The sequence below is a fragment of the Drosophila obscura genome, unplaced genomic scaffold (genome assembly GCF_018151105.1).
Source record: "Drosophila obscura isolate BZ-5 IFL unplaced genomic scaffold, ASM1815110v1 contig_4, whole genome shotgun sequence".
Classification (NCBI taxonomy): Eukaryota; Metazoa; Arthropoda; class Insecta; order Diptera; family Drosophilidae; genus Drosophila; species Drosophila obscura.
The window spans coordinates 7792000-7811685 of record NW_024542828.1 but is presented as its reverse complement, the minus strand read 5'-3'; the positions used below and the strand labels follow the sequence as shown (position 1 = coordinate 7811685).

Here is a 19686-nt window from a genome sequence, read left to right as displayed (position 1 = left end):
GGTCCGCGTATACGCGCAAGCTGGAGTGGTTCCCACTTCGGCAGATAGGCGCATCGAACCAGTCGGCCCGCCAAGCCAAACAGTGACATCTCAAGATGTAAGTTATTTACTTCAGAGCTATGTATAAAATGTATTTAATTTTTAATTTTTTCCTAAACTGACAATGTAACACAAATCTTATTTGGGATTTATTTTTGGACACGCTTGCTCGGTTCACTACAAATTTTAAGCCCACAAATGTGGAATAAATCAAGTGCAAGAATCACTTTTTCCCCCCCACTGGGTAATGAAGGCCTTGGCCGCATCGTTGCACGGTTTGGCCGTGCTTGGACGGTTGTTGGCCGAGCGACGACGTTCAGAGTCGGGAAAGTCAACCCAGGTGCGATCGCCGCTGCGTTCTCCGGCGTCGTTCTGCTGGAGGTGGTTCTTCTGCTCCTGCTGCTCCCACATGGAGCGACGCTTGTTCCGCTGGTAGGCGGACATCTTCTCCCGCTCCCGCAACTCCTGCTCCATGGACAAAAAGCTGCTGGCGACTGCAGACTGCGCGTTCTGTTCGCGATGACCAACGTGTCGACTCTGCGCCTCCTCGATGCGGGCACGCATCAGTTCCAAGCAGCGATTAAGCATTATTTTGCATTGAATGTTTGACATGATGATTAAGAAATTTCTGCAGAAGATTAGCCAATAGAAATTGTGTAAATATATGTATTTTTATGCAACTTTTCGTTCGTGTCTCAGAGATTCCCAAATAAATAATAATCACACCCTAAACACTGATGTTTTAGCTACGTTTTCCATGTGACATGTAAGCCAGCGACAAAAACAAAAAAAATCCAGGCCTACGTTGTCGGCCCAAAGTGCTGTAAGCCCCCCCACCCGGTTCTAGTTTAATTAGCGCACTTCTCTCGTCTGGCGCTAATTTTGTGGGACAGGCGCAGGCTGGTCCGCCGATCAGTAGACTTTTGGTTACGTCGGCATGAGGTGCGTTACCTTGGCATTACTTTGTATTCTCCATGCCGTCTGTGGGGTGGCGGCGGCGGCACTGGAAAATCAAACCCAACTGTGCGGCAAATCCCCAAAGGATGTGCTACTGACGCGTCGTGTGCGAGGTCTGGTCTTTCCGGACAAAGCCTCGCTACTGCTGACGGCTGCCCTAACCAAGATCATTGTGGGCGGCAGACCCAGTGGCCTGCAGTATAGTCTGGAGTTTGATATGTATGTCCCATTGCCGGACACAATCGAGGGTTGGCAGCCAAAGATTCTGAAAAACTACAAACATAAACCAGCCACAAACCGACGTTGGGATTGGTACGCCTATCGAAGACCAAATAAATATCCGCATACGAGTGTACAGCACATACCGATACATAGCGAAGGGTATGGAAGAGTACCATATTACAGGTAAAAGAAATCCATAAATAAATGACAGAAATAATTACTCAATAAATAGTTTCAGGCCGAAACTCGATGCGAATTCATTTTATAAAACTCCCTGGCACTTGTCCACTACGACACCATGGAAGATCCATAGACAGGCGCCGGTTGATGAGGAGGCTTACGAGTCCTGGTCGCATGTGCCCAGCTGGAAGTGGAATCGCGCCTATAGGGAGCGCAGAGCGATATTCGATCAACTTGAGGCCATGGGAAAAGTGTAAGCACTGGGGGATACTCGGGGAGTACTGGGAGACATGTGTGAAGTGGTATGTGAAATGTATGCTCTTTCTTAGCTTCCAGTTGGACATTAGAAGCTGCATAAAACGGGCCATGTGTGAGCTGAGATCGCGGCTTAAAGGAGGCTTCCTAATGGAGGATCTAGTGCGGATTATACTCACGTATGTAGCATACAATATCTCCCCCACTTGAGCCAGATTCAATTGCCTGTTTTAGTGTGCCCGAAGAGGTGACTGATGACAAGTACAGACATCGCACGTCTGTCCGGGACTGTGTCCGCTTCTATGCCCTAAGCTGCCCGTATCACGTTTTGGACTTCCTCACACAGAACACCAAGAAATATCGAACCCAGTAGTCTGTGTAACAAATCCCAGTGGAGTGTCATTGTGGCCGGGTAATGCAGCGCGTCAGCTCAGTACAGTATCCAGACCGATCCGGCAAACACATATAATATATATTTTGCTTATCAAAATTTTCTAAATTTAGTCCGTACAAAAACTGTTGACATTAAAATTGATCTAAGCCAAAAAAAAAAAAAAAAACCAAAAAATTGTCTACCATCAAACACAAAAAAACAAAAAATGGGTGGCCTTTCGGTGTTGCGCGGATTTCTACAGCCGCAAAAGTTGATGCGCACCGTGAGAAACTGCATCCGCTTGTCGTCCTCGTTTGAGGGGTGCCAGGAGGATCGGGAGACCAGATGCAAGAGGATAATCACAAAGTTTCCGTGTGGCAAGCCGAAAATGCAGCGCAAGAAGCCCAAGCCGAAGCCAAAGCAACGGTTCAAGTCGATGTGGCTGAACCCCTTCTGTGATCCGCACGAGGCCCACTGTCCGTTCAATCCGCGCTTCGATGACATCTACTATGTGGAGTCGGACAAGGCCAAGCGCAGATACTGGCAGACCTGGGTCTCGTGTCCCCCGCTCAAGATAAAGGAGAAGAAGATCTGCTGCTTTGCCCAGGCCAAGGCGCCGCCAGCGAAACGCCGCAAGCATCGCAAGCCCAAGACAGCCTGCGAACCGCCACCATGTCCGGATCCGGACTCCCTTGACTGTCCGAAATTTAAGCGTCGCTGCCACAAGAAGGGTCGCATTCCCCCCAATTGCATAAGCTATCCGCCGCCCGCGGACTGCCGCAAGCCGCTGACACCCTACCCCTCGTTCTCCGAGTGTCGGCGACTCAAGCCCGGCGCCCTGCCCCTCAGCGAGTGTGCCTGCTATAAGTCGCCAATGATGTGCGAGGCCTGGGCCGAGTTCCGGCTGCGTGCACTCCGTAAGAAATAGTGCTCAGAGATCATAAAAAAACAAAAACAACCAAAGCAAACCAAAGCAAACCAAACAAGCGGAGGGTCTGGAGCTGTCGCAAACCATTTTCCAATCAATAAATTGCGGACTAAACATAGTTGCTGTATAGATGCTTTATTCAAAAGGGATTCTTCGCCAAATTCGTGACCATTATCCAGAGCAGCGGATTGCAGTCGTCGTAGCTCCTTTCACAGTCCGCACCCGCACGACCCGCGTCCCGTGCGTGCAGATACTTCTCCGCCACATTGTCGAGGGTGGGTCTGTGTGTGGATCAGTTAGCTCTGATTATAGTTCAAGGAGCAGTTGAAGACCAAAGAGTATACTTACACCAGCACCGCATTGAGTATCTCGCTGAAAATGTTGCTGTTCTGAAAGGGTCGCTGGGATATCTCACAGATGCTGCGCAGCAGGCACACGCCTCCATTTTCGCCATCCAGCCTGAAAGCAGAAAGCAGAAATATATTTCACACATCCAGCTGAGTTTTGGGGTTCACTTGACTTACTGCTCCATGCCCGTTTCGATGGCATCGTAGACCCAGGTGCGTGCCTCATCGTGTTTCAGTTTGAGTTGCATATCCTTGCGCCATTCACGGGCTGTGGACACGAAGGCGGTGGTGTTCCAGAAACTCCACCAATAGAGGGGAATTGAGGTGGGTGTCCATTGGCACTGAAAGTTGACGAACCACCAGAACGACTGCTCCTTGTCCGCCTGCTTCACAGGATACGCCAAGCTAGGCACAAACTGCAACAGGGCAAGGGCAAGGCAAGGCGTAAGGATTAGGGTTTAGAATTTAGAATTTAGTGGTATGCCCCCACCTTGGTAACGCCCTGTCCATCGAAGATGGCCACACGCTTCGAGCGACTCAGTGTGTTATGGCTGCCATTCCAGCTGCCGTCTGGGCCATAGATATTCCTTGTGTGGCCCGCCACAAAGGCGAGACTGCAGATCACAGTAAGGCAGAGGCAGAGCCACAGCCACGGCCAGGGCTGAACTCTGTGAAGCATCTTGTTTGTATTGAATCGAATTTTTAACTAACATTGCTTTGCTCAAATCGGAAACTTTGTGGTTCCATTCCCCCGAAAGACAGCGACGCAATAATTGTTTGCCCAACAAATTGACAGCTGTGGGGTCTGGTAGGGGTACCTGACTCGATTCCCCTGTTAATTGATAGAACAAGAAAATATAACTTTAGAAAATAGATTTTTAATTGATTTTTCTTCTGTTTCCATAGCACAAGAAAATTACAGCGTTATAGCTGCTAAATTGGAACAGATATACGCGTAGGTAGAATCAAGCTGCGCCTGTACCGGGCATATTGTCAGGGGTGGGGGAATTCCAGATGTGTTTGATTGCCCGGATCACGCTTTATTCAAAGCCACAACTTGTAGCATGCGCTCCAGTTTTATTTGATTTTTTTTTTCTAGTTTTGTGGACTGTTCTAATTGTTGCTCACGCATTGCTGCTCCACTGGTCAATGCTCTGGTTCACTCGGCGCTTGTCTAATTAAAGATTCAAATAGACCAAAGACAAAGAAGAAATCCGGTACTGGCTGACTGGCTGACTGCTGACTGCTGAGTGGATGTCAAGTGGTTCACAACGCCATGCGTCGCCCAAAGCAGCACAACGCCAACCTGTCGGCATTGATATTGATTGGCCTGTGCATCGGCCTGACACACGGCCTGTTGCTGTTTCCTGCCACAACAGTGCTGCAAATTACCTCATCCATATCGATACCTCTGGATCTGCCCACAAGAACCAAGGTCTTCATGGATCTGGGCTTTCAGATGAACTACAATTTGCCCAATCTGCTGTCGTCCTTCTACAACTCGACCATTTGGGCGGATGAACTGTCGCGACGTCACAAGCGGCAGCTGGACAATCGCATTGAAGCTGGCCTGGGCGTGGAGAGTGCGCTGCATCCCAGTGACTTTACCGCGGGAGAGCTGTATGAGGGCCTGGAGCATATGCTGGAGAATTACGGCTACCACAGGTCCTGTCTGCTGCGCAGTGTCTGTGAGCTGTCGCTGCATCCCTTTGCCGAGGATCACATCTACGGCCTGGTGACGCAAGTCATCACCTTTCTGCTCACGTAAGTTCAGCTGCAGCTGGAGTCACTGTCACTGTGTGAGACTTTCTTTACTAATTGTTTGCCCCACTGTAGACCCTCGCAGCACGAAGGCTTTGCGGCTGGCGAGCAGCTCTACCGCGAGAGCTATGAGCGAGCCGAGCAAATTGGCTTCCTTGGCGGCGACTGCCAGCGTGAGTATCCCAGCTGTGGGATGGATATCGTGAATCTAGTCACTAGAATAGTCAGATGAAATACAAATGGTTGTAGTCCTCTAATCGTGCGAATCGTGTGTGTAGCATTTATTTTATTTTAAACTTGGATTGGGCTTCCTCTGACATTTAAAGTATTATTCCTGGGCTGCATCCTGCTAGCTTAGCAGTCTGCTGATGCCGCTCAGAAAGTCCACCGAGCAATTGGGATACAGACGGGCACAATCCCGACCCAGAAATCCCTGCTGCTCCGCTTGCTCGTACACCTCGCGATAGAGCGTCTCGCTGGCTGCAAAGGCCTCGTGCAGCGATGGCCTGCAAGTTACAGAAATCATTTGGCTGCGCCCTGCTGATGCTACTTCTACTCACGTCAGTGTAAAGGTCAGCAGTCCCGTCAGCATATTCTGGTGCGCGTCGTCGAAGGGATGGCGGGCCAGCTCACAGACACTGCGCAGCAGGCAGGACTCATCGAAGCCGTAGCGCGCGAGCATGCTCTCCAGGCTCTCGTACAGCTCCCCGGCCGTAAAGTCGCTGGGATGCATGTCCGTGGCGGCCTGTCCCTGGGGCATGTACTTGCCGGTCTCATTGCGCAGCTGGCGCCTGCCACGCCGCGAGAACTCATCCGGCCAGATGGTGGCCGCGTAGAACGAGGCGGGCTTACTGGGAAACGCATAGTTCATCTGCAGGCCCCAGTCCCAGAAGAGCTTGCGACCGGGTATAACCACGGGCACGGATAGCGAGGAGGTCACCTGGTACACGGATGCGGCCGGAAAGAGTAGAGGAAACTTGGCGCAGCTCGCTGGCAGCCAGGCCAGTGAAAGCAGAGCGCCAATGAAGTGGTCGCGCTTGAGATACATTTTGTTGTGAGCCCCCCAGAAACTCACGTGGAGTGGACATGACAGCCGGACGACGCACTGCGTTAATTAGTGCTCCCCAAAAGAGTTGCTAATGAAACGCACAGATCTTGCGCAATTTACATCTAGGCCTAAAGATCTAGGCCCTTTATTCGTTCTAGTGGAATATCACTTGGCTTATGTGCTGTAAGATATCGTGCTTGCATTGGGCATACAGCTGCTGGCAGTCCCTGCCCAGCAGACCGTCCTGTTCGGCCAGCTCGTAGGCGCGCCTGTACACTGTCTCCTCGTCCCGGAAGCCCGCATGCAGCGAGGGGCTAAGCACAAATGTCACAAAATCGGTCAGCATGTGCTGATGGCTGCCGTCGAACGGATGCTGGGCCAGCTCGCAAACGCTGCGCAGCAGGCAGGTCTCATGGTAGCCATAGCCCGCCAGCGTATCCTCCAGAAAGGCATAGAGCTCGGCCGCCGAGAAATCCTTGGGATGTATGCCGCCCGACGCCGCATCGTGTCCGTATTTGGTGTAGAAATTCGCATCCGTTTGCTCCAATTGTGGCACTGCACGCTTCACATTGTTATTGGCAAAGCCCGGCCAAATGGGTATGCTGTAGAATTCGCTCAGCTTGTACGGATAGTTGTAGGAGATGGCGAAGCACCAGTCGATGAGTATGCGACGCTCTGGGTACAGCTCGGCAATGGGCGTGGACACTGAAAGGGTAAGCTAATCAGGGAATTAATTCCGCTGGCAAAAGACTCGTCTGCGATCCATTACTTACACCCAAATTGGAGGATGATGGCCAGAGCAAAGATTTCGAGTACTTAACAATCGAAATGAACCAAATAAATGAGGCTATGCGAAGCAGTTTCATTTTGGACTGTTCGGCTTGAGTCAGAGTCGAAAACTGGCCAAGTACCCCGAGCCCAGAACAAGTCCAACAATTGCTGCTGCCCCAAAAAAAATTCAAATCAAGCCATCAATCAGTTTTGGGTAAATATTTGTGCTATCTGTTTGCAACTCGGATCGAGTCACCTGGCCAAGTCGATTACTGTGTTACTTATTTTCAGTTTTCAGTTGAATTCCAGGCTCAAGATGCTGCGAGTGCAGATCTTTGTGTTACTGGTGCTGTCCGCGGGATTTGCTGCAAGTGTGGCACAAGGGCTGGCCCAGACGCAGCTGAATTCGATTGTCGAAAGAGTTTTCACACGCAAACGAAGAGCTGTGCTGTTTCCGCCCGGTTCGTTTCTGAAATTCACCTGCAACTTGGCCACAGGACTGCTCGCCACGTATCCGCGTGGCATCACCTTTGTGCTGGAGGAAGCTGTCTACTTTCCCGTGCCAGGCTCAGTAAATGATCTATATCCCAAGCGTTATTTGCCGAAGACAACGAAGAAACCCGAGCAACTAGCCGATTCGTATGTGTATATACCCGGCACCGATTGGCGTTTCAAGGCCCAGACCTTGCCCCAGCCCAAGTGGCGACAATCACCGCCCAAGACGCATCGCATCGATGACGAAAGCTACGCCAATCCAGCCAAGTGGCAGCAGTGGAACGAATATGCCACGCAGCAGCAACAAAAGTGGCAGAAATGGATAACACCAGCACCCAAATGGAGTGCTTGGCAGTCGCATCAGTATCCTGGCCATAGAGATCGCAGGGATCTGTTTGAACGCTTCAACAAACTGAGTTCGCTGTGGGTAGACATTGAGTTTTTGTGTTATCCATTTATTGTAGCTTATATATATCCCTTCGTAAAGGCTTAACCTGGACATAAAGGCCTGCATATTGCGCACCATGTGCGACAGCAAACGCCTGCTGCTGCCGCCTGGATACTCCATGCTGCAGGATATGCTGCGCGTCGTTTTCACGTGGGTTTGGAATCACCCTTTCATACTTTGAATGATTGACAAAGATATTTAATTGCAGCATGCCTCGTTTGGATGGCCTGGAGGATGAATACAGTCGCCTAATGGATCAAGCTGCCGATGGCTGTGCTGCCGAATTAAAAACTAAATGTAATATGAATTTGTTAATATGGCTGCTGAGCGGCAGAGTAGAATAAATAAATAAATACATTCACTTTTAATTTTAAATGTAGAATTCAATTTATTCAATAAATAACCCTGAATATCGGACGTGGCATTGCTGGAACTCTCAATTAAAATACAACTAGGGCTGAACAGAGAACGAGCTCCAAGTAGCTGCTACTAGCGGTATTTTCTTTATGCTGCGCCCACTTTTCTAGTTTGCTTTTCTAGCACATTCTCCGAGTAAACTCACAGCTGAAAGCTTCGACAATTATTTACTAAACACTTCACACCCACAAAACCAAATCGATTTCCATTTACGGGCAAACAAATCAATTGACAATTCAATTGAATCGACATAAGCTGGCTCCGCGATCTCTGCGATGTCTCAATCAGTGATCTTTTGCCATGCGTTGCGTTCTGGTGCTAATCTTCGCCCTTCAATTGCTCGCCTTGGCCTTAGTCCTGAGAGCTGATAAAAACCAAACCGAGCTCGGTCATGCCGTGGAACGTGTCTTTTCGCGTCGAAAGCGCTATGTGCTCTTTCCGCCGGGCTCCAATTTAAAGTTCACGGGCCAGCTAAGCAAGGGATTGATCTCAGCCTTTCCCAAGGGCGTGGCCATGAACATAGAGCAGGCCTGCTACTACCCGGTGCCCACCAAACGGGAGGATGTCTACCCGAAGCGCTATCGAGCCAGGACCACAACCACACAGAAACCAAAGACCACGGCGGCGCCCACGTATGTCTGGATACCGGGCACAAATTGGAGATTTAAGGCTACGCCTGTGAAGAAACCCACGCCCATTAGGCTGCACTCGCGCATCGATGTGCGGCCCCCCACGCCATCCTATGTGGATCCCGCCAAATGGGCACATTGGTCAAAGTACGGACAACAATATGAGAACTGGTCGCCGGCTGCAGCACACAAATATGAAAAGTACAGCCAGCCCCAGTCCCAGCCACAGCCACAGCCACAGAGCTGGAGCAAATGGACAACGGAGTCGCCGCAGTGGTCGAAACGTTGGCACCGATCGCCACATGGGGAGCATTACGATCCCGAGGTGACGCCCTATGAGCAGTCTGAGCACTTTGTAGATCCATACGATCCGGATATGGCACCGCACCAGCCGCCACACTATGCGGAGCTGGCACACGTGGACGATTGGCGGCATTACAATGGACATCGCGATCGTCGGCAATTGTTTGAGCATTTCGATGGGTTCCAAAAGCTGTAAGTAAACTCCACTCATCTGTGCGAAAAGTTCTGTTATTGCTGTTATTTTTTGCAGTCTAGGAATCGACACGAAGGCCTGTGTCCTGCGTGCCATTTGTGATAGCAAGCGTTTGCTCTTGCCCCAAGGCTATTCCATGATACAGGATATTGTGCGTCTGATATTCACGTAGGTGGAAGCTAGCTTATATTTTGTAATATTTTCTAACCAATATGCACATTAGCTTACCCACCATATCGGGCTTAGAGGATGACTATAGCCGTACTATGCGCATGCAGCCGGACGATTGTGATCGCCAGTTCCGTGACTCGTGTAAGTTCAATATTCTGGCATGGCTGCTGGGCGCTAAATGGCATTGAATAAACACACATTTTGGGGCATCAGAAAGCACTGGGGGAGACTGTTGAATGGGGGACATTTATTGTATGAAATGGGCCTGCCACATGGACTGCTTGCACTCGGGATAGAGTGCCGCACAGTCACCGCCAGAGGCATGCGCCTTGTCATAGTGCGTGTCGCGATAGGCAACGGGCTCGTTGTCCAAGGCCTCGGGTATGGTGAAGACCGCGCGCATCAGTTCGCCCACAAAGGTGCCAGGCTCCTGCTCCTGCTTCGTCTTCTGGCCCGTCTCGCAAAGGGTGCGCAGCACACAATGATAGCCAGGATGGCCGCGTCTAAGGGGCGGAAGTTGCAGCTTTAGTTGGCGCCATGCTGGAGTTCGCTGACTTACTTATCCAAATACTTTTCGATGCGCTCGTACAGCGCCTGTCGACTGCTGCGATGATGCCTGATCTGCAGCTGCTCCAGCCGGCTAATGCCGGCCTCATGCTGGCTTGCCACTCCACTGCGCCGCTGACGTTGATGCGGATTGGCTGCATCCGGCAGGCTGCGCTTGCCAAACACCGGATATATGTGATGATGACGTGGTGCCGGCTTGCGGGTGGGTCGGCTAGTGGTCGTCGTTGTTGTTGGCGGGTCCTGACGTCTCTGTGCCTGAGGTGCCTGCCTGTAGCTAGTCTGCCCATAATAGCGATCCTTGAGGCTGTCATCAGGGAGTATGAGAGAGGTATATATGTCTATATATATATACGGTATGCTTACCGCGAGGACAAAGCCCAGTAGGGATAACGTGAGTTGTGCGCCGGTGTGTAGGGTCTTGACCACTTGGAGAAGGGATTGCTGGCACTAGCCGCGGGCCTGCTGTAGTAGTAGTGATTGTCCTTTCGCCTGCCACCCTTGGGGCGGCTGTAATAGCTGTCCGCATACTGATGTGACGGATGCATGGGCGTACGGAACACAGGGTTAGAGCTGTAGTAGGAATTGCTGCCAGCTGCAGAGCCAGAGCCAGAACCGGAGCCCAAGTGGATGTAGTTGGGCTTGTAGTACGTTGCCTTGGTGGTGGCTTCCGCAGCATCGTCCACATAGGTTATGTTGGACACGGTGTCGTTGCGACTGATATCTATGGTGCCGTCCTCCAGTTTGGTCAGCAGATCGTCCAGCTCCTCGCTGGGCGGCTTGCTTGGCAGCTCCCAGGCCAGGGCCACCGTAATGCCGAGAATCAGATAGTTGGTGTGATCCACAACACCCACAATCTCATCGTACACTGAGCACGGAACACAGAATACAGAACGGGAGAGAGACAGAGAGACAGGGACAGAGGGGGCGCCAATTGAGGCGTGTAATTTGCATCACTTATGAGTGCAGTGCTGTGGCTGAGGCGGGGGGACGGCTGGCTTACCCATCTGAAAGGAGCTGCCCTCCGGAAATACCAAATAGCGCCGTTTCCTAGATAGCAGCTCATCCGACTGCGCTGCCCTGCTGGCCGACTCGTTCAGCTTCAACTCGATGAGCTGCTCCAGGCTGCCATTGGTATTGTCTGTGCCGAGTGATGGGCTGCCGACTGCTGGTGCGTGCTCGATGGATGGACTGGCTTTCAATTCATCTGCATGTCCGGCAGCGAGACAAGCGACGAGCATCAGCGTCAGAGCGGTTAGTAAGCTGGCTCCAAAGCAGCTACTCCTGGGCCTGGGTCTGGGCCTGGGCCTGGGTCTACTGCTGCTGGTGCACATCGCCTCTCCTTAACTTGCGGTTCACGCGTTGTCTATACGCCAACTGTCAGCCAAAGTCTCACGGCACTGCTGACCATTGTAAGACACCGTGGCATGGCATGGCCATGGCCATGGCTATGGCTCTTGTTAATTGTAAAACATTCTGTCTCTCCATTGGCCCCTGATACCGCCCGGTTTTGGCCAGAAACTTTCATGTTTGAGTTTGAGCTACGTTCGTTAAAGTTCTTTTCTCGCTTTGCTTTTGTTTCTTTCATTAGTTTTCACACTTCTCGTTTGCTCTCGTCTCTTCTCTGGTCTCTTCTCTGGTCTCTGGTGTTTTGGCAAGTAGTTTGTCTTGCGTCTTGTCCGCTCTGCCCTGCCCTGCTTCGTGAGCGCCGCTCATTGGACTATTTAAAGGTTCAAATTACTTTTTCACGCTCCCAACTTGGCTTCTTCAACTTTATTCTTTCTATCTCAAAAGTAGCGCACTTCTTTCTGTCTTTCTCTCTGTCTACCTCTCAGATGCTGAAGCTGCTGCTGATGCTGCTGCTGAAGCTGAAGCTGAGGAATTCAAGTTGAAGTAATGTGATCACTAGTCGCAGTTTTTCTTGCCTCCTCCTACCACCCACTGTATAGAGGATAAACTTGAACGGAAGGTCATGTTGACTCGTGGAATGCTTTCAGCGGCAAAGCGCTGAAACTTCTAAATGACTTTTGTATAATCGAGCTTATTGCCTTGCTCTGAAATATCCGCGTAGCTCCAAAAGGATGACAAAAAGTTACCAAAGGAATATGAAGTAATGCGCTGTATTTAATAGCTTTAATATAAGTAGCTGCCGCCCTTATTAAAGTCTAATCTTTGAGGATAAGAATTCTTATGGGCCTGTCTAAGGGAAATTTATCATCTGAGAAAGATAGAATATTATAGAGCTAATAGTTCGCTGGAATTTACTCCACTGCCGCATTATTCTTGAACGAAAGACAGCTGAAAACATTCCTAATTGTGTTCTCCATTTTATATGAATCGAAAATCCGCAACTTATAATTTTTTGTATAATTTTTTTTTATTGTCATTTGCCGTTTAAGCGTACCAAAATGCGTGCCGGCAATCGCTGTAGAGTTGTAAACAGTTTCCCTGTTGGCGATGCGCTTCCAGGTAATGTGGCGAAATGTGCGCCAGTGCCAGTGCCTCCACCTCAGTGCCCTCATCGCTGGCAGGCAGCTGAAAGATGGCCGACAGCAGTTCCATGATAAAGCTTTGCGGTTGAGAGGCCTTCCTGGCTCCTGATTGCTGTTGCTGCTGCTGCTGCTGCCTCTGGGCAGACTCACAAAGAGCTCGAAGCACACAGGCCGTGCCATTGAGTTGCTGACTGTGGTGGGGGGGTAGGAGCAGTAGGAGGACGCAGGCGGATTCAGTGGATCAAAGTTCTCAAAAGTTTCGTGATGATAAGATTTCACTTACGCCTTATATAGCCGTTCGATTTTGCCAAAGAGCAGCTGCCGAGAGCTGAGATGTTGCTGCAAATGGAAACCCTCAAAGTGCGCATCCCGCTCCATCCCGCTCTGTTCTCGTCGTCGGCGTCGGCGTCGCCGTCGCTTGCCGAAAACAGGATAAATGTGATGCTGTGGCGGCGATTTCAGTAATCGGCGTGGACGTTGGGTGTAGTCGATGCTGTGAACGGTACGAATATGGTTATAAATATGTGTATATATATGTATGTTGGGATGCCCTTTACTCACTCCCACTTTGACTGGGCATCGCTGGGACTCCACTTGCTTTGCTTTTCACGCCAATTCAGCTGCAGCCGGTCCTTGTTGCGCCGCCACCAATTGTCCGGCGGTGGTGGGTCTACGTCACCCGTACTCGGTCGCGGTCGCTGCCACTTTGCGACCGACTGTCGCGCATGCCAATTAGCCGGACCCGGCAACGTCGCCTGTCGGTGCTGCTGCCCCTCCTGCTGCTGCTGCTCCTGTCCATTTGCATTTGCATTCCAATTCGCATTTGCATATGCAGAAGTGCCTGCCGCCGAATCGGAGCGCAGGATGTTCGTATAGTAGGAGCCGGACTGGACTGCTGGACGATCTGGTGTCCGCGGCAGCGGCAGCGATGTACGTACTGCCGATGGTGCGTGCACTGGCTGCCAATTAGCAGGGGGGCTTCGATTGGGGTCTGGGTATGGGTACGAGTCGTGGCCGCTGGCACTGCCATTGCGACGGACAGTTCCGATGGTGCCGTCATTGATGCGAGTGAGCACGTTTTCAATCAGCTCGCTGGGCGCCTTGCTGGGCAGCTCCCAGGCCACGGCACATGTGATGCCCAGTATGGCGTAGTTCGTGTAGTCCACAATGGGTATGATTATGTCGAACACCAGCTGGAACGAGCTGCCCTCCGGGAACAGCAGATAGCGCTTCTGTCGATGCAGCTGCAACATCTGCTGCCGGCGCCACGAATCGTTGGCTGGGCCAGAACCCAGCAAAGAAGTAGAAGTAGAAGCAGCAGCAATACTGACCTCATGATGTGATCTATTGGAGTTTCTGTAGCCATCACCGTGGTGCGCTGGCCTGTCATTTCGGAGCAGGCAAAGTGGCAGCAGCAAAATTAGCATCGCAGTGACTCCAGCAGCACAGCCAATTACTCTGATTGTTTTTGCCATTTTTTTCTGAAATGAAAACGAGCAAAAGTAACTAAAATAAACACCAGACAACAGGGTTTTGGAGTCCATAAATATTTTCTAGTTATTTATAATTCAGAATAATTTGGAAAGAAAGAAAGATATTCATCAGGGAAGCAGTGCGGAAATTGTAACATTATTTTTCAGCAAATTAAATAAAATTTCAACACTTTTACGATTTAGTTTCTTATTAAAAAAAGGCAAATATTTAAGGGAACGTATTCAGTTCCATGCAAAATCAAATAGCAGCAAATCCACAAGGATTCAGCACACAAGAAAATAATTTTAAAGATAAAATTACAGCTGAAAGTTTTAATATTCATTTGACTTTAGCTAGCACGCCGTTCCGTACTCTTTTGTGGGCCAGTGTAATTGAGCAATTGAACAGTCAATGCTTTGGCAGCTCTGCCTGCCTGCCTGGCCTGGCCTGGGCACTCTCACATTCGAAAAAAGGAACCAAAAAAAATAAAGCAAAATTTGCATAATTTCACTCTATCTGCGACGCCAGGCTTCTTCCATTTGCTGACTCTGCCAATCATGCGTTAAATTAATGCAATTTTCAACAACATTCGATGCGAGAGAAATGGAGAATCCTATCCGAGCCGCACTCCGAGCCCGAAGCCTGGTTCCACAGCGCGGTGGTGCCACAATTAAAACACTTCCATGCCGGAATGCCGCCTGTGCACTGAGCGCAATTGAACGAGAATTTATGAAGCAGATAATTACCATTAGAGAGCCATCGACGAGTGTCCGGCGAATGGTGCAGCTCTTGATTTGGTTTGGTTTGGATTGGCTTGGTACGTCCGTAGGGTTTTTTTTTCAGTTGTATTTTAACGATATGTTGATGCCATTAGCTGTCCGAGTCGAACTGATGATGGCACAATCCCTGCCACTCGGACACACACTCTGTGATGCCCGCGGCGCTTCGATCTGGGTGCCGGTTCGTAGTGTTTGCGTTCAGCAAAGTTTAATTGTACAATTAGCACCCAATTGAGTGTCGTTAGCTCGATTTAGTGTCACTTAAAGTGCTCTTTAAAAGGTGCTAAATAGTTGGCCACTTTGGATCGATCCATTTATAACCCATGCAGAGCAATATAGAACGATTTTCTCTTCCGTTTATCCATAAATCGTTGACTAATTGTGCAACGAAAAAAGAAGAGATTGTGCCATATTTAGTCACCGATTGGTGTTGAGTTGTGATGACGGGTCGCCTGTTGGCAACTACAAAAATTGCAATAAATAATCGTTAATGAATACCAGCACTTGATTTAGTGCTGCATAAATGGAGGAACTATATGAACTATGATGCCGGAAATATTTTAATCACTACCGCCAATCGATAGGTAAAACACATTCATCTTTCATTTCTGCAGTAAATATTCTCCCGTAGAAAAAAAAAAAAAAGTATTTACTCTGTACTTTCCTATTAAGATATAAAAAATGCACAAATTAGCCATCATATTTGGAAATTAAATATTCCTTGTCCCATTGCATTCCCAGCAGTATACCGAACGCTGTTTTGTTGGCCCAACTTTTCACAATTACTCGCTGCAGTGAAAGCTTAGGGGAAAACGGTTTGGTGGCACCTGACTTTTCCGCCTTTTTCGTGTGGACAATTGAGGTGACACCAATCAATTAACTGTTGCAAGCCAGAACAAAAGGACCGCCAGAAACAACGCTGCAGGCACAGATCTTGTTGTGGCCAGCAAACAGCAGCACAGATGGCAGTCAAAGTCAAGCCTCAGTGGGAAACAGCAGAGAGAGTGGAAGAGAGAGAGAGAGAGAGAGCTGGCCGCAGGTGAAAAACAGGAGGTGTCGCATTCAGTACAAAGGCAGCGACTGTAGCCGAGGATAAGTCCTGGCCTAGAGGCGATTGGTTTCTGGCCTGCGTGGAATTCAGGGCGTTGTCTTTGTCGTTGCTGATGGGCTGTAACTGGGGGGGCGTGATGCGTTTGGTTCCACATTCACAGAGAGATTTCGTGAGCACGAGGCCACAGTAATTTGACCCTGATCAAACACACATGTACTTATTCGTACACTCATTATTATGGTTCGATTTTTAGTGGATGAATAAATATAAATATAAAGCTCAAGCCGATTCCAGTTTAATTAGGAACTAAACAACGTCAGATATTTAAGCATAGGTATGTAGAAAATACTGTCTACTCTACCCAACTCATTTAACATTACAGGCAATGCTAAAACAACTGTCATCACATGTTGGTTTGAGATGAAAGCGCTGCACCATCCACTGTTTACCAGTTTAAGGCTGCAGCTGCAGCTGCAGCTTTAGCGCTTCTGTTAGCCTTGCAATTCTGCTGTTCTGCCGTCAATTTCTTAAGCAAACTAAAAAATGTAATTTGCCATGGCTGCCACAAGTTGCAAGTTGCTGCAAAAATTAGTTGACCATGCACTCGGGCACCAAGAAGTTGAATCTGAAGGTTCCCGTCGCCCAGATGCTGCCGCTGAGGCTGTTGCTGTTGCTTCTCGTGGCTGTGGATGGCTGCAGTGGCGCCAATAGCCTCTTCACGCCAGCTGGCGACCATAGGCTAAGTCGCTCCAAGCGAGTGGCCATCTTCAATGGTCAGGGCGTGCTCAAGGTGGGCCCATTAATCAAACGTGTGCCAATCGATTGATTGTTCTCTCTCTCTACCTCCCAGTTTGTCTGTGGCATAGCGTATCCCATACCGCAGGCGAGCACTCAGCTATCTGTTTGGGGTTTCGTCAACTATCAAAACCAATTCACGCCCGCACCTGTGCCCATATATTGGTGGAGTTTTTGGAATACCTCAGCCTTTCAGTCTGTGCCCAGGGAGTACCGCCAGGATATGCAAACGCAGCTTAGACACGATGAGACACGCACTTGGTTGTACGATGTCATTGAAACGGGTCTGGAACAGTGAGTAGTTGCGGTTAAATTGGATTTACAGGTTCCCAAAATATGTTCCTACAGACTGGATGGCGTAAATGGAGGCGTGTGCCTGCTGCGCAGCATCTGCGAGATCTCTCAGCGCCCCTTTCAGCAGAGCAATCTTTTCAGCGAGATACTCAATGCGGTGCTGGTGTAAGTACTTACATTTGGTTATATTAAAGGTGTGTGTGTTCCCTCTTAACATTCAAATGCATTGCTTTGCACAGACCTCCCTTGGATAATGTGGCTGGGAAGTATCTGCTTGCCAGGGATGGGGGACGTGCTGGCGCTGATTGTCGGCGAACCTACAGCGATTGCAGCCATAAACTCTGGAGCCGTCTCCGCCATATAGCCAAGATATCGCCTTGATGACAGGAATGTGCTTACACGGAGAAAAAGTTGAAAAATAATATATATAAGATTACTATCAATATTGAGTATAAATCTGAGAAAAGTCATGAAGGGATTCGCAATTAATTTTAAAAATCTAAACTAAGTTATATTTTATTCAGCGTGAAATTTCGATTGCAAGGCAAATGCCTTTAGCTCCTTGTTATGATATAATTTGTTGTATATTTTCTTAGTTGTCTGTTCTTAATGGCCGAAGGTTTTTCGCTCAGTGTAGATGTTTCGTACCTTTGTTTTAGATCAATTTAAAATTTCTGCAGCTACTCTTGTACTTGTTCTTGCATACTCGTATCTCTGTTTCCGCTTGTATTTTTCGATTCGCTTTATTTGCAGTTTTATTGTTTCCCTCCACGTTTGTGGGGGTAACGGGTACGGGAGGAGCGTGCTCGTGTGAGATTTTTACTAATTTCCAGAGCCAAGTTGAACTGTAAACAATGTCAGCAGAGAAACCAAATGAAAACGAATGCAGCTAACAAAACACCCACGGGCAAGGCCGGAGACGGGGGGAGATTGGGCCAGGCTAACGAACAGCAGTCCTCGTCGTCGTCGTCGCAGTCGTTGCAGTCTTCGCAGCAGCAGTGGCAAAAATTTTGTAGCATGCAAAACATTTGTCAAATGTAAATTAGCAAAGAACTGTGCAGAGGAGGCAAGGGTTTGGCATTGCCACCGCTACTGCTGCTGCTGCTGCTGCTGCTGCTGCTGCTGTGGTTTTTGTCCCTCTTAGCCATGCCTCTGTGGTAGGTGTTTGTGGGGGTTGGTAGAGCGGGTGTTTGCCTGGTACAAATCGCATAAAATCACACTTAATGCCCGCAGGCAACATGCAGCATGTAAAAAGTGCAGCGAGGCGTGAATGTCGCTGGCACACACACAAACTTCTGCATGTATACAGGACACAGGACGCAAGACACACAAACACACAAACACACACACACACATGTCCGGGCATTGGTGCAATGTTGCAGCTGAACGCAAATGCGGAAGCATTAACATGGTTTTTGCCCCACTCTCTCCCGCCATTCCTTTTGCCTGCCTCTATTGTTCGCAATTATCATGGAACGCAAACGACAATGCTTAATTTTTGTTATCCAAAAGTTTAACTTTGCCTCACTGCACCTCCTGCACCTGCACCCCCACACATACAGTCCAAAAAATTAAAACATAAAAAAAAATAAAATCCCACCCAGAAGTACAAGTCCAACTTTAATAAGCGCCATTTCTGCTGCTCGTGTCGTTGCTGCTAGTGGGCTGGTCCACATGGCGTATGAGCAATTTGCATACGCCCACAAACAAAGTTCTAGGCGATGCTCTCAAGTGAATTTGATCGCAAGCAGATATCCAACAAAAGAAGCTGAGTACACTAGTACACTGAGCGAAAGAGAACACTTATAAAATCCAGAATTTAGATAGATATTTTTTATATTTATTTTGTTTCACACTAATAATAATATAAATAATATTTAATTGGGGAAAATGCAAAAATAAAGATAAAACCATGTTTCCATACAACTGATTGCAGGAATCATATTCCCTTGGAACTGTATTACTTGTTAGAACAATCCCCAGAGTCATGATCATACGATTAGCAGTTCTCGTTTGGAGTCACTGACTCCGCGACTCCAAAGTTCTCTTCACACTTTGGTGTGAGCTGCGATGCTGCGTTCAATGAACCGCAGATCAGTAACTGTATTTCGTCATGAGACTGCTCCAATTTTGAATACGTCTAGAAATATGGGTTAGTTGATGCAAATGATTAGCGCCCTGCTTTAATAAGTCAAAGAAATTAGCAGAATATTTTCCCTGACAATTCTTCCGGTGAGAAAGCTGGGCTGCTTCTTGCGTCTTTCATTGCATATCCAAAAATGTTGTTGCCTGGCTTCAGTATTTTAATTATGTTAAATTTACGCCGCCTTTCCGCTGCTGTTCTTGTTGTTATTGTCAAAATGTCAGCAGCCAATTAGAGAGAACGAGAGAGAGAGTGGGAGGGAGAGTGAGTCAAAGGCTGCTGTTGCTGCTGCTGCTGTTCCTTGTCGGTCTTGTCGTCGGAATCAGCATCTACAGCCTCCATAGGCGTCATCGCGAGTCACTCAATGTCACTCTGCCGCTGTCCGTCGCTGCTGCTGTAGTTGTTCTTCCTGCCACTGGTTGTCAGGGCGCTCGGTGTGGTTCAGGTCGTGTCCCAAACTCCCCGACCAGCATGGGGAATGAATGTATTTGGATGCCAATGTCACTTCAGCGCCTGTCACGGCCCTGGCTCTGGCTTCCCCAAATGCCTTACTTGGCC

General features: G+C 49.0%; 12 protein-coding genes across 13 annotated transcripts; 6 read left to right on the top strand and 6 right to left on the bottom strand.

Moving 5' to 3' along the window:
* Positions 1 to 175: 175 nt before the first annotated feature.
* LOC111066745 lies at positions 176 to 811 on the bottom strand. The gene has a single exon (XM_022355580.2). It carries the CDS (start codon positions 649 to 651, stop codon positions 250 to 252), a length of 402 nt encoding a protein of 133 aa, XP_022211272.1. The 5' UTR covers positions 652 to 811; the 3' UTR covers positions 176 to 249.
* Positions 812 to 827: 16 nt separating this feature from the next.
* On the top strand, positions 828 to 2213 carry LOC111066721. Its single transcript, XM_022355547.2, has 4 exons — positions 828 to 1401; positions 1457 to 1651; positions 1728 to 1832; positions 1888 to 2213. Exons 1-4 carry the CDS (start codon positions 977 to 979, stop codon positions 2024 to 2026), a joined length of 864 nt encoding a protein of 287 aa, XP_022211239.2. The 5' UTR covers positions 828 to 976; the 3' UTR covers positions 2027 to 2213.
* Positions 2097 to 3072, top strand: LOC111066727. The gene has a single exon (XM_022355560.2). It carries the CDS (start codon positions 2253 to 2255, stop codon positions 2952 to 2954), a length of 702 nt encoding a protein of 233 aa, XP_022211252.1. The 5' UTR covers positions 2097 to 2252; the 3' UTR covers positions 2955 to 3072.
* Positions 3055 to 4033, bottom strand: LOC111066736. Its single transcript, XM_022355570.2, has 4 exons — positions 3792 to 4033; positions 3479 to 3717; positions 3303 to 3434; positions 3055 to 3235 (listed from the first exon to the last, which is right to left on the bottom strand). The coding sequence occupies exons 1-4, from the start codon at positions 3978 to 3980 to the stop codon at positions 3094 to 3096; spliced, it is 702 nt and encodes a 233-aa protein (XP_022211262.2). The 5' UTR covers positions 3981 to 4033; the 3' UTR covers positions 3055 to 3093.
* A 544-nt stretch (positions 4034 to 4577) lies between these two features.
* Positions 4578 to 5294, top strand: LOC111066990. The gene is made up of 2 exons (XM_022355984.2): positions 4578 to 5065; positions 5138 to 5294. Exons 1-2 carry the CDS (start codon positions 4578 to 4580, stop codon positions 5292 to 5294), a joined length of 645 nt encoding a protein of 214 aa, XP_022211676.2.
* Positions 5295 to 5411: 117 nt separating this feature from the next.
* On the bottom strand, positions 5412 to 6110 carry LOC111067115. The gene is made up of 2 exons (XM_022356166.2): positions 5623 to 6110; positions 5412 to 5568 (listed from the first exon to the last, which is right to left on the bottom strand). Exons 1-2 carry the CDS (start codon positions 6108 to 6110, stop codon positions 5412 to 5414), a joined length of 645 nt encoding a protein of 214 aa, XP_022211858.2.
* Positions 6111 to 6264: 154 nt separating this feature from the next.
* LOC111066846 lies at positions 6265 to 6990 on the bottom strand. Its single transcript, XM_022355759.2, has 2 exons — positions 6884 to 6990; positions 6265 to 6828 (listed from the first exon to the last, which is right to left on the bottom strand). The coding sequence occupies exons 1-2, from the start codon at positions 6974 to 6976 to the stop codon at positions 6265 to 6267; spliced, it is 657 nt and encodes a 218-aa protein (XP_022211451.2). The 5' UTR covers positions 6977 to 6990.
* A 207-nt stretch (positions 6991 to 7197) lies between these two features.
* Positions 7198 to 8168, top strand: LOC111066839. Its single transcript, XM_022355747.2, has 3 exons — positions 7198 to 7799; positions 7864 to 7974; positions 8033 to 8168. Exons 1-3 carry the CDS (start codon positions 7198 to 7200, stop codon positions 8166 to 8168), a joined length of 849 nt encoding a protein of 282 aa, XP_022211439.2.
* A 355-nt stretch (positions 8169 to 8523) lies between these two features.
* Positions 8524 to 9753, top strand: LOC111066432. Of its 2 annotated transcripts, none has more exons than XR_002607076.2 (3): positions 8524 to 9365; positions 9429 to 9534; positions 9590 to 9753. XR_002607076.2 is itself a non-coding variant. In XM_022355040.2 (3 exons), exons 1-3 carry the CDS (start codon positions 8542 to 8544, stop codon positions 9723 to 9725), a joined length of 1071 nt encoding a protein of 356 aa, XP_022210732.2. In that variant the 5' UTR covers positions 8525 to 8541; the 3' UTR covers positions 9726 to 9753. The 2 variants fall into 2 exon arrangements, 1 of the variants encoding a protein (XP_022210732.2); XM_022355040.2 differs by having other exon boundaries at positions 8525 to 9365; positions 9424 to 9534.
* A 31-nt stretch (positions 9754 to 9784) lies between these two features.
* LOC111066982 lies at positions 9785 to 11435 on the bottom strand. Its single transcript, XM_022355973.2, has 4 exons — positions 11105 to 11435; positions 10468 to 10969; positions 10097 to 10408; positions 9785 to 10040 (listed from the first exon to the last, which is right to left on the bottom strand). The coding sequence occupies exons 1-4, from the start codon at positions 11433 to 11435 to the stop codon at positions 9785 to 9787; spliced, it is 1401 nt and encodes a 466-aa protein (XP_022211665.2).
* A 1059-nt stretch (positions 11436 to 12494) lies between these two features.
* On the bottom strand, positions 12495 to 14873 carry LOC111065807. Its single transcript, XM_041594967.1, has 5 exons — positions 14813 to 14873; positions 13487 to 14074; positions 13155 to 13375; positions 12877 to 13086; positions 12495 to 12784 (listed from the first exon to the last, which is right to left on the bottom strand). The coding sequence occupies exons 1-5, from the start codon at positions 14813 to 14815 to the stop codon at positions 12496 to 12498; spliced, it is 1311 nt and encodes a 436-aa protein (XP_041450901.1). The 5' UTR covers positions 14816 to 14873; the 3' UTR covers position 12495.
* A 1621-nt stretch (positions 14874 to 16494) lies between these two features.
* On the top strand, positions 16495 to 17411 carry LOC111065826. Its single transcript, XM_022354255.2, has 4 exons — positions 16495 to 16686; positions 16747 to 16985; positions 17040 to 17150; positions 17225 to 17411. The coding sequence occupies exons 1-4, from the start codon at positions 16495 to 16497 to the stop codon at positions 17364 to 17366; spliced, it is 684 nt and encodes a 227-aa protein (XP_022209947.2). The 3' UTR covers positions 17367 to 17411.
* Positions 17412 to 19686: the final 2275 nt, after the last annotated feature.

Coding starts and splice junctions, on each gene's coding strand:
- LOC111066745 (XM_022355580.2), bottom strand. CDS start 651: ATGTCAAACATTCAATGCAAAATAATGCTTAATCGCTGCTTGGAACTG.
- LOC111066721 (XM_022355547.2), top strand. CDS start 977: ATGAGGTGCGTTACCTTGGCATTACTTTGTATTCTCCATGCCGTCTGT. Junction 1,402..1,456: donor GGAAGAGTACCATATTACAG/GTAAAAGAAATC, acceptor AAATAGTTTCAG/GCCGAAACTCGATGCGAATT. Junction 1,833..1,887: donor CTAGTGCGGATTATACTCAC/GTATGTAGCATA, acceptor TGCCTGTTTTAG/TGTGCCCGAAGAGGTGACTG.
- LOC111066727 (XM_022355560.2), top strand. CDS start 2,253: ATGGGTGGCCTTTCGGTGTTGCGCGGATTTCTACAGCCGCAAAAGTTG.
- LOC111066736 (XM_022355570.2), bottom strand. CDS start 3,980: ATGCTTCACAGAGTTCAGCCCTGGCCGTGGCTGTGGCTCTGCCTCTGC. Junction 3,718..3,791: donor ATGGACAGGGCGTTACCAAG/GTGGGGGCATAC, acceptor GCCCTGTTGCAG/TTTGTGCCTAGCTTGGCGTA. Junction 3,435..3,478: donor ATCGAAACGGGCATGGAGCA/GTAAGTCAAGTG, acceptor TGTGTGAAATAT/ATTTCTGCTTTCTGCTTTCA.
- LOC111066990 (XM_022355984.2), top strand. CDS start 4,578: ATGCGTCGCCCAAAGCAGCACAACGCCAACCTGTCGGCATTGATATTG. Junction 5,066..5,137: donor GTCATCACCTTTCTGCTCAC/GTAAGTTCAGCT, acceptor GCCCCACTGTAG/ACCCTCGCAGCACGAAGGCT.
- LOC111067115 (XM_022356166.2), bottom strand. CDS start 6,110: ATGTATCTCAAGCGCGACCACTTCATTGGCGCTCTGCTTTCACTGGCC. Junction 5,569..5,622: donor CTGCTGACCTTTACACTGAC/GTGAGTAGAAGT, acceptor TGTAACTTGCAG/GCCATCGCTGCACGAGGCCT.
- LOC111066846 (XM_022355759.2), bottom strand. CDS start 6,976: ATGAAACTGCTTCGCATAGCCTCATTTATTTGGTTCATTTCGATTGTT. Junction 6,829..6,883: donor CATCATCCTCCAATTTGGGT/GTAAGTAATGGA, acceptor TTCCCTGATTAG/CTTACCCTTTCAGTGTCCAC.
- LOC111066839 (XM_022355747.2), top strand. CDS start 7,198: ATGCTGCGAGTGCAGATCTTTGTGTTACTGGTGCTGTCCGCGGGATTT. Junction 7,800..7,863: donor TTCAACAAACTGAGTTCGCT/GTGGGTAGACAT, acceptor CCCTTCGTAAAG/GCTTAACCTGGACATAAAGG. Junction 7,975..8,032: donor ATGCTGCGCGTCGTTTTCAC/GTGGGTTTGGAA, acceptor ATTTAATTGCAG/CATGCCTCGTTTGGATGGCC.
- LOC111066432 (XM_022355040.2), top strand. CDS start 8,542: ATGCGTTGCGTTCTGGTGCTAATCTTCGCCCTTCAATTGCTCGCCTTG. Junction 9,366..9,423: donor TTCGATGGGTTCCAAAAGCT/GTAAGTAAACTC, acceptor TATTTTTTGCAG/TCTAGGAATCGACACGAAGG. Junction 9,535..9,589: donor ATTGTGCGTCTGATATTCAC/GTAGGTGGAAGC, acceptor TATGCACATTAG/CTTACCCACCATATCGGGCT.
- LOC111066982 (XM_022355973.2), bottom strand. CDS start 11,435: ATGTGCACCAGCAGCAGTAGACCCAGGCCCAGGCCCAGACCCAGGCCC. Junction 10,970..11,104: donor GGGCAGCTCCTTTCAGATGG/GTAAGCCAGCCG, acceptor TTCCGTGCTCAG/TGTACGATGAGATTGTGGGT. Junction 10,041..10,096: donor ATCGAAAAGTATTTGGATAA/GTAAGTCAGCGA, acceptor TCCGCCCCTTAG/ACGCGGCCATCCTGGCTATC.
- LOC111065807 (XM_041594967.1), bottom strand. Junction 13,376..13,486: donor GGACACCAGATCGTCCAGCA/GTCCAGTCCGGC, acceptor CAGGAGCAGCAG/CAGCAGGAGGGGCAGCAGCA. Junction 12,785..12,876: donor ATCGAACGGCTATATAAGGC/GTAAGTGAAATC, acceptor CCCCCACCACAG/TCAGCAACTCAATGGCACGG.
- LOC111065826 (XM_022354255.2), top strand. CDS start 16,495: ATGCACTCGGGCACCAAGAAGTTGAATCTGAAGGTTCCCGTCGCCCAG. Junction 16,687..16,746: donor ATGGTCAGGGCGTGCTCAAG/GTGGGCCCATTA, acceptor TCTACCTCCCAG/TTTGTCTGTGGCATAGCGTA. Junction 17,151..17,224: donor ATACTCAATGCGGTGCTGGT/GTAAGTACTTAC, acceptor TGCTTTGCACAG/ACCTCCCTTGGATAATGTGG.